General features: G+C 39.0%; 1 protein-coding gene across 6 annotated transcripts in view; it reads left to right on the top strand.

The window, feature by feature from the left end:
• The window catches only part of LOC146321230 (protein MTSS 1-like), a 58,531-nt gene that overhangs the window by 24,101 nt on the left and 16,117 nt on the right, over positions 1 to 18,313 (top strand). For all 6 annotated transcript variants that reach the window (XM_084726293.1, XM_084726288.1, XM_084726292.1 and 3 more), the window contains exons 4-6: positions 14,596 to 14,680; positions 16,021 to 16,112; positions 16,337 to 16,411. In XM_084726293.1, coding sequence (XP_084582419.1) covers positions 14,596 to 14,680; positions 16,021 to 16,112; positions 16,337 to 16,411 — 252 coding nt within the window. The remainder of the gene's footprint in view (positions 1 to 14,595; positions 14,681 to 16,020; positions 16,113 to 16,336; positions 16,412 to 18,313) is intronic.

Genomic DNA, 18,313 nt, shown 5'->3' with positions numbered 1-18,313 from the left:
AAACACAAATAAAAGGTGTTTGTGTGCTCAGATTGTCTAGTATTTGATGTGTCATGCTTGAGCATAGATTGCAACAGCTACACATTTGCATAAACACTGAAGCACACGCACACAGTGGGGTACCATCATCAGCTTGTTGCTGTGTAACTGGGCGGCTGAGCCATCTGCTGCAGCATGATCATTGAAGGTGAACTTGGATGAAGTGCTACCTCATTCAGCCCTCCCCTGTCACTGGAAATAAACTTTTTTTTATTCTTTTGGAATAAGGCAAGGTGACCTTATACCCTGCATTAAATGTTTTGAATACATCTATATGTAAGCATTTAAAATTAGAATATATGTAATATTTTTACTGTACTAAATCATAAAATGACTATGATATGTCATCAGAGATTAAGGAAACACACTAAATTGAAGTACTGGCTTCTGCCAGCATGTTGCCCTTTGAAATGACTCTTTTGGACCAGAATAATTGTTTTTGTTTGCTGTTCGCTGCACTCATTTTTGAATGACGGGGTCTCCTTTAAGATAAAGAATTCTTAAATTTAGTAAAATGGTGATTTCAGTGAATGTGTTGTAAACTGCTGAATAAGCATGTTGCATGCCTTTCTTTAAATAGATTTAATAGGTATGAGTTTATCAGTGAGTGTGTGAGATAATACAGGCATTGTGTTGGTTGATAGATGGATAAATAATGGTTAAGTTTAGTCCATTCAAGTTACTCAGTCAGCGAGTTGACTCAGTGAGCTTTCAGTGTCTGGATTGTTCCCCATCGTCCCATAGACACTTCATAAAACACTCTGAATGAATGATGTGTTTGTGTGAAGAGTGAGTATATGTCCGTGTGTGCGTGGGCGGGCGGGTAGATGGATGTGGGGTGACACTTGGGAGGAGGAAGTCCCCTCACTAACTCTTTGACAGCGTAAGGGGCTCTTACACATACACAAGCACATATGTGCACATATATATGCAGACATACTAAAGGCTCACACACACACACACACACATGGTCGATTTAATCTGGTGGTCATTATTGCAAACAAGGCAGTGCTGTGTTGTACTGACAAACAGTTCAGTCTCTCTAGTGTGTGTGTGTCTGGTTTAAATTATCACCAGTATCTCCCAGACTGGAGGCCTCCCAATCGCTATCCCTGCAGGGAACGGAAAGGTCACAGCCACATTCACATAGTAAATGCTTAAGCTGAAAAGCCAAACATTGTAGATATTTGTGATGCCCCATGTGTTTTCAAGTAAGTGTCAAGTTAGGCTTGAAGCTTATCTTCATTGCTTTCATGTGTCTGTTAATTATCCCAAAGACTGCTATCTTGTTTTCTAACTTTGTTAGGGAAAAACTTGTTACTCTTAATAAATGTCAAGACAGGGGAGGGGAAGCTGTATACATTGTGCTTCAGGTTGGATTTCCACTCAGCAACCAAAGTGTCGTCATTCTGACTTTTGAAAGTCATGTTTATTAAAGATCATCTGCCCATTGTTTAAGGTCAGTTTTAATGTTTACCCCACAATGATGTCTACTACAGTTGAAAATTGCTTGTATTTTACCCTAACCAATATTTAGACATGTTAACAATCGATAATCGATTAATCATTCGTAATTGAATATAATAATAAAACAATGAACAGCTGCCCTTGTGCGATCGTCCTCGTTCAACAAATGGCTCCACCAAACAAAACTATGTCAAAGAGGGCACACTTATTGCCATTTCTAGAATAACCAGGCAGTCACTTAATACATTTTTATTCAGATAAATTCTCAACAGTGATTTATCAATTAATTCATTAACATCTCTAAAGTCAAGGCTAATTTTGGCTCTTATGCTGTAACAGTATAAATGCTTCAACTGTCCACAAAGATACATGAAGTCTCTGCCTTGAACTTAACTGTTTGTTATAGACTGAAATTAATATTGACATTGATCCCTGCTCCATTGATGTCGCCTTTATCTCATCCTTCTGTTGTCTTTTCCAGATACTAATAACACCGGTCCGCAATTTGATTGTTTAAATTGAATTGTTGATTAGATTTTTATATTGTGTGACACTAATTAACACTGTGTTATCTGTCTGTAGTTTTTATCTTGCATCATCAAACTCCTGTTTGCAACAACAGTGCAGTAACAGCTCAGTTACAGATGTCCGATCTGTATTTGATTTTTCCTTGGTAGGCAGGATTCTATGTGATTTTGAATCAGGCTGTGTTTTGGCAATAGTGTAGTGGACCTTGTATGTAGTATATGTTTAGTATACACTACATATAGATGCACAGTGTCTATGGATGCACATTGCCATTACAGTGTTACAGGTTTTAACAGTAATTCTATAATATGGCATTTTTGCTGTAAAACAGTGATTGAATAATACACATTTGAATAAAAAACATTTAACATATTACCCGTGGAGATTATTGGGCTTATACACAAGTGAGAATAATAGTGTCATTCCTTGTGCACACCCATACCAAAACAGCAATATGGCGTCTTTTAAAATGCTGTTTGAAAGTAAACCTCGTGCATAAGCCTCTAAATGGAGTATTGATAGTATTGAGCACTACAACTCTTTTTGCCGCCTTTCTAAGGGCATGTGTCTACAAGGTTTTAATTCTCTGTATGTTTTAAGCATTTTGTCTCCACCCTCCTTTCTTGATTTACCTGTTTTTCTCTGTATGATTTGCACATGCATGTTCTTACAAAGTTTTCTATTGCTGATATTTTTAGTTATTTATTTTATCCTACTGTAGTGTTGAGACCTGTGTAGTTAATATTCGCACTTAAACCCTGAGTTGAATATTTCTGCCATTCTCACAATCTAAAGAACACAGAATTGTACATTAAACTGAATGTGAAAGTCATGCAGGCAGCTTTTGTTGTGACTTTTTGCAATTTGCATACAAGACAAATGTGACTCAGGCCCCATGACTCAGACCATAGTTTATTAAGTTGTTGTTGCATTCAGTTATTGCAGTAGAATGAACCTCTGTCCTCTTCACTGTAGATGATTAACTGTGACATCAGACTTTTTGCACGTTCTGACTGTATGCTGACGTGACACTGGTCAGCACCAGTGTTTTATTTGACCAATAATGTTTGGGGGAAAAAAACTGCTCTAATGTTGGCTTATATGTTAATTAGGTTGCATGGTTTGATTGCTTGAAGTTGCAGTTATCATTGCCCCTGCTTACCACAAATAAAGTGGCGATACTCAACCAAAAAAGCTATGGATTTAATTCAGTGGTAGAGGTCCTAGTAAATCCTTTCTGTCTATCTGTCTGTGGAATGTGTGTCAGACCAGAAAGGAAGATTAGAGAAAAAGTGGGGCACCAGAGCCCGGAAAAGAGCAAGAGTGGGCTCTAGGGTAATCTATTCTCTCTCTCATTCTCTCTCTCTCTCTCTGTGTCTCTTTCTCTCTCATTCTCTCTTGTTCTCTATCTCTCTGGTCATTTTATGACATGCTTAAACCCCCTTGTTGGTGGCTTTAATTGGTTAGATTCAAGGCAGCAGACTTATAGCTGCTGTTGAGCTTTTAGCCTACGTTCTGTGTTGAAGAATTTGTAGACACTGGACATCAGTGGATGAAGCCCATATTGGCAGTTCTGTTAAGGCCCAAATGCACTGAAAACGTCTGACGCATTAAATTTTGAAGTACACTTTGTTTTAAATGGTCGAATGCACACCAAAGGTTTTATGAGGCATGTCAAACTGTCTTGACGCCCCTACTCTGACCTTGGTTCAATTTTAGAACATTGAATGGGGACCAAACTTTTTTTTCTGTTGCCACAATACCTGTTTGGAGAGAGCTAAGTGGGTACTGATGGGGATGCAGCATGACTTACAACCAGGCATTATAGAAACAATTAATTGATTAAACAATGAGATGTGGACTCGCAGCAGAGGGAGAGGGAGAAAGTGTGCAAATATGGACAGAGGTTTTGACATGATAGAAAAACTGTCTTTGATTATTAATCCTGATGTTACTATACGGTCCTGAGGTTTGTCAGTGAAGTATGAACTACACTGCAGACTGGAGTCTCTGTTACAGTGACCATCGGAGAGATCAGACCCATTATGGCTTTTAGTGATTTGGGGCCTGTACATCAACTGATGTTTTTCAATTTAAGCTGTTAAAGATTTTTTGTTTTCACCACAGTCAATACCTTGAATGCTTATGAGTCAGATATATAATAGCACCTGGGGTGAGTTATATTGTCCAACAGTCCACTGGCCGTAGATGTAGCCTGTCATCAAATGCCTGTGTACTTGTAATCAGACAGCCATGCATACCCAAGATTTGGCATTTTGCCTAAATACACACTGCCATCATTCCATCCAAGTTTCAAGAAACAACTGTGTCCCGAAAGACCAAGCAATGATCAGATGTTAACTACACAGGTATTAAATCACAGGTTAACGGGCCAACATTAGCAAATTGACCAAGACAGCATTCTTTCATCCAAGGAATGTTGCCAAACTAATGCCTTTTTTAGCAAAACAGGATGCAGAGAAATTAGTACATGCTTTTATCATTAGCAGGTATATTTTCTGATTTTATTTTTCTCTTTTTTTGTGATTCACTATTATGTCTTTTTAATACCATACTGCTGTTTTTAATTTTTCACTTTGATTTTATGTATTTCTGTCTTTTTTTTAACTATGTTGTTGTTTATAATGCCACACTGTAAAGCACTTTGAGTTGCATGCTATGTATGAAAGGTGCTATTTAAATAAAGGTATTATTATTATTATTATTATTATTATTATTATTATTATTATTATTATTATTATTACCTGGCCTGCTACTGCATGTGGGAAACATTAAGATAAAAGGGACTGTTGTACTGTGCATATTTTTTGTTATTAAGATGTTTGCCATTTAATGTGATGCTATCCTTCTGTTGCACATATTTTCTTTTGAGACAACACCGTGAAACATTTCTTACTATTGAGTCAGTAAAGGTCTGCCAAAATCCTGTATTTCTAACATGTACGTTCCCATGAGACATTCTCCTTTTCTCTTTGAGCATTTATTTTTGTCTTGACTCTGACCGCTCATTGAACTGGCCAACTGCTTACTGACTGGATTAACTTAGGCACCATGTTAACACTATGGTACTACATTCACAGAGACATCAGAGACGAGGGCTGGGAGCAGAGGACTAAGCCAGTACAGAAAGAAACCAGAAAGAGAGAAAAAGTGAACACAGAAAGATTGAAGAGAATGATAGAGAAGTAGATCAGAGAGTGCAGCTTAAAAGAAGAAATCAAAGGAGTACAGTAGAATAAAGGAGATGAAGGGGGGTGAAATTCCTCCATGACCTACATTTGCATTGCAATCTACAGCTGAAGCCAACATGTGCAGTTATGACATAGCGCTGTAAGAGTACAGTAAGCCAGTTAACATAAATTAGCATATCAAGCCTGCCTGGAGACTGTTTTCTAGCTTAGGATTCTGTCTGGAGACCACCCTCATGCTTTTCCTTTGTGAATTCTTGAGATCACACGACCACAATGTACTCCTCAGCTCAGTCCTCAACAGTTTGTCTCCAGGCAGATGTGTCATGCTGTTTAATTTCTCTGACAAAGATGTGTCTGTGACCCACACAGTAAACAGCAGCAGATATCTGGCATATTTTGTGGTGATGCTCTACAAGGCCTGCACTGAAGCCATCCTCATTAAGTTCTTGTTTTGAGAGGGTTTCTGCCATCAGTGTGGTCTTCAGTAAGTGAAACACCTGCTCAGTTGGACTGTGGTCAGATGACTGACTTGACCAGTCAAGAGCATAACACACCATTTGGCTGCAAAACCCTCCTTGTTTGGATTACCTGTACGTTCAGGATGACTGTCCTGCTGCATTGTTCTGAAACTTGGGGATTTCAACCCTTTTTAGTTATACTTTAACCCACAAATGTACTTTTTATATCTATTTTTGTTTAACAGCTGTGATCAAACATGTTTCTCTTCAAATAAAGTGTGGCCCATTTCAAAGGCAGCAGTTAAAAAGCACATGCAAAAGTATCTAAAGGAGAAATTCTTTATTTTTTGATGTAGGCACCTCACTACATGCTAGCTGTACTGCTGATGTCATTTTTCCAGTGATAGATATCAGATGCAGAATATTTATAGTTTAATGATGATGTATTGAGCACATAAAATCATTTTTTCTCTGTAAATAAGGAGGGGATGTGCAGCAAATGTCCAACATGACAAATAACTCACACAGCACGCCAGAGTGTGACAGAAAAAAGGATGGTGGCATTTTGTAGACAAGAGCAATGCATTCTTGTTATCTTAATTGGTTCCCATCCACTGCTTTAGCATCCATTCATACCACAGTGCTGTGAGATAGAACCAGTAAGAGAGGGGCAGAATAACAGAGAAGAGAGGTAGAGATATAGTCAGTAAGCATCCAAATGGGAAAGAACGCGACCCAAAGAGCAATGGGCACATTTGCCAGCTTTCTTTTCTTGTTTATCTGTGGCCTCAAGACCTCGTTAGCATTCGCACTGTAGACTCACACAGAAGTGACATTTTCCTACTCTCAAATGACTCCTCTTTGTCATCTATCCTCCCCCCTTTGACTTTTGCTTTCCTCACCTCTTCATATCCAAGTCTTTAACAACAAATTTTCAAGAAATATCCCCCTTCCTCTGTTCTCCTTTCTCTCCACCCCTCCTCCCCCACTCTTTGACACATTTTTTTGCAATTAGCATTATGCTAATACTGTCAAATTTTGCAAGAACTTTGCACAGCATTCATTAGTATTCAGACTGCAGCTCTACAGTGGCCCACTGACACACTTACTATAACCAGCCTCAGCTTTGTTTTGTGTACAAAAGTCCAAAATCTTCTACATCTACATCTCTAAACCATCTCTTATTCTTTCATCCTTGTAACAGATATTTCTGCTGCTTGCAGAATAGAGTGGAGAAGCGCAAGAAGGGTATTGAAAAGGTTGACAGTGACAAGCGAGTGGGGAGAGAGAGCATGAGAAGAGTAGCAGAAAGCAGAGAGAAAAAGAAGAAATAAAATCAGGTAGAAAACAAGGGAAAAATAGAAGAGGAGAGGGGGGATTAGATTTGGAGAGATGCAGCCTTCAGGAGAGTAGAGCAATGTAAAGGAGAAGAGGGTAATGGGGGTTTGAGGCATTGCTATTCAGGATGCATTTCACTGCATTGCAGTGGCACACTGACACACATTCACAACTACAGTTTACACCAGTTCAAATCTTTGTGGAACTGCAGACTATATTACAATCTCCTGTTGATCAATACTGTCACTAAGCTGCACATCCAGCTGTCATTCACCGTCTGCATAAATACACTCAGATGTCAACCTGCATTCATTTTGGTGCCTCATTTGACTATGATGCAAACTACTGACAGACAGAATTATCAGTCTAAACCTGGCTACTAATCCACCACCCCCCCTGACTGTATTCAGTGAATATGGTGCCATGTTGTCAGAGGAAGGGCTGTTAAGATGTATAATGGTTAGTAGTTTACAGTCCTGGTCACTGTATATGTACTTTTACTGTAGGTTCATGACCGTGGGTTGATATACATGTATATGTGCTGATGTTGCAAATTCACAGCTGGCTCCTTTTGTGACCTTCTTTGATCAGTGTCAGCACACTTGAACGAACGTGAATGTTTAAGTTTCTATGTAACACTGGTATTTCGACTTAATTTGCATTACTAAATGCATTAATACATAATACTCAACTGATTGCTACAATACAGATATCTTAAAACACAAAGTGTCAGCCACTGCAGCGCATCATCTGTGCACCATTTCCAGTTCCATCACAGTTAGTTTTGTGGTTTGTGATCATTTTGAGACTCAGTTTGTAAAGTTTACAGCCTGCCATGCTGTTGCATTGTTCTGTGCACAGTGTCACAGTTAAAAAAAAGAGCAGAAACCTCTTTATAATATATCTTTTCTCCTGCCAATTAACTATCAACGCATGTTGCATTAGCTAATATAAAAATACATTTATGATTCCCCTTATTTCTAATAATTTGAATCTTCAACTTTCAGGCAGCAGCCCTACTATCAACTACAGTATGTCCCAGGACAGAAAAAACTTTTTCTGACTGTGTTTTCTGACAGAATCTAAAAGCAGTCCTCATCATTTTATTCCCTCTCCCTCTCCTCTTCTCTTTGACTCCTCTGCTTTCTGCTCATCCACTCTTCCCCTCTCCTCGTGTCTTTGGGTGACAGCTGTTGGGAGCTGTAGTCAGACAGTCCAGAGCCTTTGTGTGTCAGCACTGGTCACACTGCAGCAGGTGCGTGTGTGTGTGTTTGCTCACCCACGCTTTTGCATGTGTTGGTACCCATTGAGGCTAGACTTGCTGACTGTTGTGTGCGAGTGTGTGTGTATGTGGGTAGACAGGGTAAGACAGACAAGCTGACTGTCTGTCAGCAGCTATTGATGAATGAAGAGGTGGGCTTGGTTCCCAAGGAGGCCAGGCCAGCTATTAGAGCAGGCTATTATAAGCCCTTGACCTTGGAGACTGGCAGATTGCTGTCCAGACACCTCTCCTTACTTAACCCTTTGTCCTAGTATAATTCACTGTAGTATACTGTGGTAAATCTACTATGAGGTACAGTAAATTTTTAGATGCCTTTTTCATTTATTTTCTCTTTTCCAGCTTCCTTAATTCGCATATTAATTAAAACCCCCATAATCAGCTGCTCAGTTCATCGTTTAATTGAAAAATGTAACTGTAGACTTAAAGTAGACTACCAGACTGACAGAGTAGAAATATAAATCAATGAATGAAATGCTAGCCTGTATCTGTGCTATGTGGGTGGCTCCATCTGGACATACCAACTGCTCTGCTAGGAGCGTCTGTGTGTGTCTGCGTGTGTGCATGTGTGTCAGATATGTTTTCAACTAGACATTATGTGAAGACATTAATAGTCTGTAAAATGATTCAGGATTCAGGTCTGTCTAACACATTCTAGAGGTTCTTTGCCTTTTAAGTTATATATAATATAATGAGTAAAATAGGCATAATAAGTATATATGTGTGTATTTAAGTGTATATATTTTTCTGATTCTGTTGTCAGACACCTAGCTTAGACACCTAAACAGTTTAAGTATAAATAGTAGAGTATAAAGAAGTAATTTAACTAAACATCACTTGTGCCAACTGCAATTCCTGAAGTTTTACAGTAAGATTTTAAATCTAATTACTAGTTCATGCATAGAAAGTAGGCTGACAGAATAAAAATAAACACAGGTTACTAACAACAGCATTGTGTAATTAGCTGTATTAGCCAGCGGCAATGAAAAAATGGCTTCTTAACATTGCAGCTACATAACACAAAGTCATGCAGGCATACATGATGATTTTGAAAAACTGTCACTGCTCATTTTTCGGTGTGAAAGACAGTTCTGTTCGATTAGAGGCCAAGATTAAGAGGGAAAGATGCGTTTTTAAATTTAGCTGGCTTAGTGTGGATGTAGCCTTAGTGTTTTCTCCAGCTCTCTAATTAGCTAGTGAACAGATCGCCTTACCTCTGTCCAGCTGGGTGAGTGCATGTGTGTGTGTGTGTATCCAGCTGTATGGTCTCTGGTCTCTTATCAGTGTAACCACTGGCCCATACTTAACAGCAACCATCTGGTGCCCATACAGAGTTGGTTTTAGCTAGCAAGCCTGTCTGATCTTCAAAACGACCCAGGCCAAATCACTCTCCTTCTTTCTCCTTTCCCCCTTCCCCCTTCTCCCCCTTTGCTCTTAAAGGTCCAGTGTGTAAAATCTATGGGGATTTATTGACATAGAATATGGCAGAAATGGTATATAGTATTTGTAAGTATGATTTCATTAGGGTAAAATCACCAGAAAATAAGAATTGTGTTTTTGTTGCCTTAAAATTAGACATTTATATTTACAGAGGGCACAGGTCCTTTCCTGTGGAGGTCGCCATGTTGTACTGCCATGTTTCTATAGCAGCCCAGAAAGGAGAGACCAAACACTGGCTCTAGATATGGTCTTTTGCATTTTTGTGAGTTTTACTGCCACGGTAGGTTTTCCCACATGCTTGGAACTGGAGGGAGAGACGAGCTGTTTGCAATCTCCCAGCTCACCGCTATACACTACTAAATCCTACACACTGGTTCCCCTTCTTTCTGAATGTATATGAATGCATACAGAAGCTTTTTTTAGGCCTACTGACCACTCTCTCCCTTCCTTTCTTTCTCCTTTGCCCTAAATGTCTCTCCTCATATCAGTCAAAAATTTCAGACTGGATTGTTGGCCATTTGGGCCACTTAGAGAGGGACAGAATTGGCCTTAGCATATCAAAGTCCCACCATGTAATAAAATATCTTGATGTTATCTGATGTCTGATGAATCAGTGCTGTTTTTAAGGTTGTAAGCCAGTGGTGTTTAAAAGTTGCAATTGATTGGAATCAATTAATTAGTATACATTAGAATACTGTCTTTGACTTTGAGCTGTTTTCATTTAGCCTATATCCTGTGAATGTCGCTCTCATTAAGTTCATGCCATGTTTACGGTTTACACTTTTTAATGTTGATGACTGAAATGGTTTACATTTGAAGAGATGTAAAATCAGATGTTATCATGCATTGATTTATTTGTTGAAAAGAAAAATCAGTCAGTCCTTCTAGTATTCTAGTACTGGTCAGTCTATATTGATATTTTACTGCAGATATATACAGAATATAATATGTATGCTGCAGGCTTATAGGAGAAGATTGTATAGTGTTATACTGCTTCATGCTGCATTGATACCATTATTATTGATGGTTTCAGATTGCAGCAAATCGTGTCACTTTTCTACTACCTTTATTTAATCCTGTGGAGACGATGGGTACATAGCCTGCTGCTTTTTGGGAAAGTTATCTAGCAGGATTATTCAGCATGCTGGTGCATTGCAAGATGAGCCAAAAATAAACAGTGGTCACTCACACAGGATGTTTTGTTCTGCACTATACTGTATAATTTGACTAGTACCTTTTTGTATTGTGTTTGTAATAGATTGATACATTAACTTTTTAATCTGCTGTCCTTTCAAAGTCCTTTGTTTCTAAAGCTTTTTAATGAAATGTGTGAGCACACACTCAGACAGACACACACTCTCTGTGTCAGCACAGTGTGACATTCCAAGGAACAGTCTGGAAGGGGGTTGAGGACAGAGACAGACTTGGCAACTCAACATCAAATTGCAATACTATCTCTCTCACTCTTATGCACGCACACACACACACACAGACACAGAAAACTATCACCTCTGTCACAAATGTCCCTATAGACTATTGAGACACCAGTTCCCACAGGAAGCTGAAAACTATCAGAGACAAAGTTTTGTTAGGCTAGAGTAGTCATTTCTTTTCTGACACACCTATAGGTAAAATATTTTTTTGTACAGTGTTCATCAGTCACTTGATAGAAGTAGTAGGGAATGAATCGACGCCAAAGAGGTGTAAGAGATAAAGTTGCAAATTTGCCAAATTTGCTCTTTTTTGTCAAGGTTGTTAGTGCTGCCTACTTGCATGCCAGGTTTTTAAAGAAAGAATCGGTTTAGCATCGTTCATACACAGATGCACCAAAAAGTGGAGCTTATAGTGTCTGTGAGTGCATGTGTGTGTGTTTTTGACTAGTTAAGTGTTGGTGGTGCAGGGATAATTACAAGCCTCCGAAACAACCATGTCACACACCAGCTATTTCTACTGACAGCCAGCTATGCCACTACACACACACACAAAGAAGCTGTCTGGCCTGGCAGTGAAGCAAATGAAGCTTGTGTGTGTGTGTGTGTGTGTGTGTGTGTGTGTGTGTGTGTGTGTGTGTGTGTGTGTGTGTGTGTGTGTGTGTGTGTGTGTGTGTGAGAGAGAGAGAGAGTGTGTGTGTGGTAGACAACTGCGGCTGCCAATGCAGCTATTTCTATCTAGGGGTCACTTGGTGCTAGACAGAGTAGACGATGTGTGTTAGCAGCCACTTTATCCTGAAAGCAACAAAGCAACTTTCCACAATGAGGGCAGATTGCCCCGATATCCACTAGGATCCTAACCTTTAACACCTCCTCTGACTGCAGGTAGCAAGTGATACAGTTCAAATCAATATCACGATTTATAAGAATACTTTTCACAATAATCATTGTATTAAAATTTGAGTTGACCGTATGTTGTCAGAGTCAGTCACTTTACACATTGCAGAAAACAAAAAGGTCCCAACCATGTAACACTAAAAAAGCCCAAGTCAGACTGTAGCAGGCACACAAAACACATACATAGGCCTATATATTTGATTTCCACGGTAACTGGCAGCAATGAGGTAGAGGCCACATTGACTAGATACCTGCTGTGAGAGAGAGGAACATACAAGTCTCTTACGGAATATGAGTTTTTACTGAATCATTTTAATTCTTCAAAAATTTAAATAAGTTTAGTTGCAAGTAGGGCTGCACAATAAGGTAAATGAAATCATATTGCAATTATTTTGACAAATATTACAATTGTGATTTGATTCGCGATCAGTGGGAATGATCAGTTTTGCAGTTGTGAGGCTCAGTTAACTGAATGTTTTGGTCATTTATGCTCTTGACATGAGAGTTCTTGAACTCACATCTTGAGTAATGCTGACATCTGCAGACAGATTTCCAAGTACTCTCTTCCAAATATGACCCCTTGAAAGGAAATGTGTCATTCAGTGTAACTCTGTTCAAATGGAAATAAGGGTATTGCAATAATCACACAAAGTCTGACTTGAGTGTGAACTGCAGTTTAGCCTGTCTAATACACCCATAATGGCACACCTGTGTATATAGCCAAGAGCAGATTTTGCTTTTCTTACACGCCTCATATCAAATCCAGGAGCGTGGGTGGGGTAGTGGCAAACGAATAATCAGTTGAAACCAAACTCTTCCTTTGACAGCATGGGCTGGAACTCTGCAGTATTTTTCTAATGAAAAAAAAAATCATTTGCCAGCCGTGTGGCCTCCCCATGGCACTGTGGCATTTATCAGCCACACCCTCTAGAATAACAAGCAGCCGTAGCATGAGAGAAGTGGGCAGAAGGATGGATGGATAGGATGACTAAACAAGTCAACGCAGGAATGAATGAACATTATGGTGTTGTGTAACAGAAAGGTCTTTTATAGCGTGTAGTAGCCACACCCTCTGCAATAACAAGCACGAAAGAGGAATGGATGAATGAATGGATAGAGGAAAAATATGAGGTTGTAATGGGCTCAGTGGGATTGACATTAGATTATATGTTGTTGAAAGATACTGCGAAATTGGAATTTACTGTCTAGAATAGCTTAATTCACTGTCCTCTATATTTTTGTGCTACAGTTTGCCTTTGTTTTGCCCACCTTTAACTGAGCAGTCAAAAGTAGCACAGTGAGCTAATTCAGGTCTTTTGGAAGAGCAGGACAGATGTAGATTGTCTATAAACCATTTCTTAGACAAACTGCTCATAATCACACAATGACTGAGACTAAAAGTCTGACTTGATTTATGCTAATAATGTTATCTGCCCCCAAAATCAGTTGGGCTCTTGTTGTAAGGCCAAATCAGCAGCCTCTTGCGCTTGTTTTGTCCAGCCTCTGACAGAGTAAAATACAACTCTGAGAGTGAGTGGGTGTGAGTGAGTGACAGCTCTGTGTGTGTGTGTCTCTGCATGCAGCAGGGTCTGTGCTGACAGCAGAATGGCTTGCTCTGTTGGAGGGGATTCACACTTCACATCAGATCATCGCAACCCAACTCTCTAACACACGCACACACACGCACACAACTGTGCACACACAAAACCGTGCACACACAAACAGAGAGTATCATTCTTGGTCTGATATACTGAACAGAATGTCACAAGAACTCCACACAGTTTCAGTGAAGATCTCTACCCCCACATACTCTTTCTCTCTCGCACACGCACACACACAGACACACACAGAGTAGTGCTTCAGTCCCACAGAGAACCAGCGAGTCATACTGAGCAGCCACACAATACTTGTGTCAATCAACATCAAGTCCCTGCATAGCTGTCAAGCCTGAGGCCTTCTAGTGGACAGCTAGTTACCCTGTGTGAAGGAAACTGACACTAGCCTGAAGCACATTTACAGGCTGCAACTCAAACTTCCCATCATTTTTCTTGACCTGAATATGTGTGCAATTCGTAACCCAGTGTTTCCCGCTGATTCCCACAGTTTTCAGCCACAGTGGAGAGAGTAAGGTCACTGAGGGCTTGTTACACATGTTGCATTTATTTCTGCTGCCACTCTTTTTTTTTCTTCCACTGAAAAGTCACTCTCAGTCTAGTTGGTATGAAGAGAGTATGGCTAAATCAAATATTAAACAATTTGATTTCTCTGTTTATTTTGAATTTGATGGACATCCGTGTCACTACATGGTAAAGTTGAAAAATGTTTGTTGCAATCTAAATCACTGTGAATTCATTGTCAAAACTGTTCATTCAAAGAATATTTTCAAGTGGATAATTTGACCACCACTAATGTTTTCTGTATGTCCTGTCCTAGCAATTGTTATTATGTTAAAAGCTTTTGTGCTCTTTTTGCAAACATTAATTTTTTGTCATTTTCATGTCTTTCAGGTGGTACAAGAGACATCGGATCAGCGTTGACCAGGATGTGTATGAGACATCGCAGCATAGAGGCTAAACTCAAACAGTTCTCCATGTAAGACACATTACACACTGTGTAGTGGTTGGCTGTTTTTTTTTACTCTATAATACTATATCCCTTGTGCCAGTTTAGTGAAAGGTTGGCATGGATTTAAGAATGGTTGGGTGAGAGCAGCAATTTCATTGGGGTTATTGTTTCAGTAAAATTAAAAAACCTTTTTAACTTTTTTTAGTTTCCTTAGTTCTGACAAATATTTTCACACCAGACATTTTAAATTTTCAAAGATAAACATCTAATCGTTTTACTTCCTTTTGAAGTGTGTCCTATATTAGTAACTCAGTTACTGGACTTTGAACCTAACAGTTTCCATGAGAATGAAACTCCAATAAAATGCTCTGTATTTGACTCGTTATCTCACCATATTCTCCATGTCTTGACATTTTGTGTGTGTGTGGGCGAGAATGCCCCCTTGTTGTGGAATGCTGGGAAAGAGACGATTTGTCTGGCAAACCAAGCATCTATAATGTTTCAGTGTAGCCACACATACACACCACATCCCTCTCTCTCTCTCATTCACACCACACACGCACGCACACACACGCACACTACACTACACTACACTATACTACACTACACACTACACAGACAAGGGGCTCTCTAATTTCGGGTGGCATTTCAGTAGAGATTCCTCTTGGATCTCCATAGCAGGGGCTGTACACAGGGGGGCTGTGGCCACCACCCACCCACTGACACATACACACACGCACACACACTTGAGACAAATGTCTGCAAGAGGGAGATGTCTAATTTTAGTTTCATGCACTAAGCCTGCAGCTGCCTACCTCTCACACTGGCAGCCTCTTAAACACACTCACAAATACATCCCAAATACAAGACACAGGGCACATTTGGGTAATGATTGACAGACATGACTGCACAAGCTTCTCATTTCCTCCTGTGACACAGTCAGACATAAACAGACCTTTTCTTCTCTCGGTCTCAGTTTTTCTTCCAAGCGTTCTGTCTGTTAATGATTGACAGACAAGACAGTACAGTGTGCAGACAGAAAGACCAACCAGACGGAATGATTTTTGTGTCTGACGGTCTGTCTGCTCCTTTATAATCATGTGACAGACAGATTTAGAAATCCTGCAGAGCAGGTCTCTGAAACGTAAGTAAAATTAGTTGCATTTTATGTTCATGTTGTTCAGCCAAATGATTTTCAATGAAAATCATTTATGAACCTTGTAAACCAAAGCAGCTGGTGTTTTAAATGAATTCCAACAGTGACAAGTTTAGATTTTAAGAGGGTAGTCTTGACTGTCTGACTTATAATAGTTTAACAGATCAAACTGACCTCAGATTAGAAATGAAGTATTTGACTGTTTTCACAGGGCCTTCCTGGAGGGTCTGATCAACCCTCTACAAGAACAGATGGAGGAGTGGAAAAGAGGAGTCAACACATTAGACAAAGACCATGCTAAAGGTAGGAAATATAAGTGGAATAATACTTAAGAATGCTGATCAAGAAATTACTTAGACATCTTAAACATTTTAAAGCAATGTGTGAGTGGCAGTGATTTAATAATGATGGTTTTTCATCAGTTCCGTTCACATTGTATTAGATTATTACTAAGTGTATGAGAACTGTACCTTAACTGTAAGTTTTCCTACAATTAATTTACTTTTTTCGCTTATTCCCTGAACCAGAGTATAAAAGAGCCCGGCAGGAAATAAAGAAGAAATCTTCAGACACACTGAAACTTCAGAAGAAAGCAAAGAAAGGTAAAAAAAAAAAAAAAACCTAAATATTTTATCAAAGACAAAGCTTATAAATTAACAAAAACTAACACTGCTAATTGTTGTTAATCTGATAATGATGGAGACAAATTTTGTACCAACAATCAGTTAGTTGTATGAAAACTGGAAGAACATCATCATATTATCGTTATTGTGCAGACATAAAGAGATAATTATAGGGATCACACATTTAATGACTTGGCACATTGTCTGCTAAACCAGTGAAAAATATCTGTCTCAAGTGTCTGTCACAGAACTTGTTGAGATTGAATTCTTGGAAAGCAAACAAGTAAAATGCGTCGGTTATGCACTGCTAGATTGCAGCTAATCGTAACGCGTGAAAATTGAATCTGTTACGCTTCTCACGCTAAAAGATTAGCTATGTCTCTCAAGCAAAGTAAAGGCTTGGCTTCTCGAAGTTCAATAAGTACTTTTCCTACAGCTGCTTTGTTTCTACTGACACCAGACCTATGAAAGATGTGGTTTTCATTGACCTCTATGGGAATCTTGGATTCATCAGTCTATTGGACACCAATAAAGCTAAAATTAGAAATCTGTGGTCTGCCTGCTGTGTCAAGCAGTGTACATCAGGATAAAAGAAATAAAAGCAGTAACTCATCCACTAGTGATTTACTCCAAATGCTATAAATGGTTTTATTTGAACAATACGCACCTGGGCTTGGGTTGTATTTTACCAAAGCCCCTAGGTCAGTTTGATTTATTCTGTTCTAGATCAAAGACCTCTATCTACAAGTCAACATTCAGGACTAAAGGGAAAATCAGATTATTGAAATCAATCAAAAATGCCATCTTTTATTTCTAGTAGGAAAATGGGTGCATGTCCAAATTGTATATATGATATTTTCATTAGACAGCAGTGATGTGTATAGAAGAAGTTTGTCCTTTCTGATTAGACTTGTAAGGCTCTAGTAAGGCTAAACATTACCTTACTTGGTAAACACTGTGTGAGAGGGCAGGGGTTTTTTCCATCTGCAGCTCTCTTGGCTCAGATTCTACATACGCATTCACCTACCTTGAGAAAAAATCCCTCACACAAAAAAGGAATTAGATAAATACGCTTCCAGTATGTTTTGAAATGTTGATAGTTTCAGTTTTGAATCAGTGGATGTCTCACATTCCTAAAGTCTACAGATATTCAGCAAAAAGTATAAGAAAAAAGGTCATTGGCTCCTCTTACTCCGTCTATGCAATAGATTCAAATATGCTACGTAAGGCTTGAGTCATTCCCTTACAGTTGCTTGCATGACTTTTATTATCATTAAACACAGTTGTTATGAGCTCTAGACAGACCAGACATTCACTGTCTTGTTGCTCTCCCTGTGTTTTAATTCACAACACATGTCCAGCAAAATGCTGTATATTTTTAAATCAGTTGTCTCGATAAACTTGAATTCACTGACCAATGGACCAGTGTCCCAATGTGAAAGGAAGCAGGTGCCACTTTTCAGATGCTGCATCTGTTTGTTAGTATAGATGCAACAACACATCAGCATACTGTTGATAACAGATAATGTAAGCTTTAAAAACTAAACCTACAGATACTTGTCATTTGATTTTGAATTGACAATGTGACAGTTAACAGCCAAAATATCAACAGAATTATAAGTATCATGATCCTTTACTTTCCTAAAGATACTTCAAGAGAGGCTTTCTGTATTTCTTATCTGTATAAGTAATTGTCTTATACTGGTTGGAAAACACTTGATAATGGTATTGCTCTGAAGAATACATTGGTGCATTGTTTTGGTTTTACATTTTTCCTACAATGGTCAAACAGACATTCAGACTGCACCTTTAGCTGATAAATTAGTGTTCAGTGCTGGCACTCTTTCAGTTGACTTGGATCTCTTTCCTTTCCCTGTCCCC

Source organism: Lutjanus erythropterus, chromosome 9 (assembly GCF_056507025.1).
Source record: "Lutjanus erythropterus isolate fLutEry1 chromosome 9, fLutEry1.hap2, whole genome shotgun sequence".
Classification (NCBI taxonomy): domain Eukaryota; kingdom Metazoa; phylum Chordata; class Actinopteri; order Lutjaniformes; family Lutjanidae; genus Lutjanus; species Lutjanus erythropterus.
The sequence above is the reverse complement of the archived record's forward strand: the minus strand, read 5'-3'. Positions and strand labels throughout refer to the sequence as shown.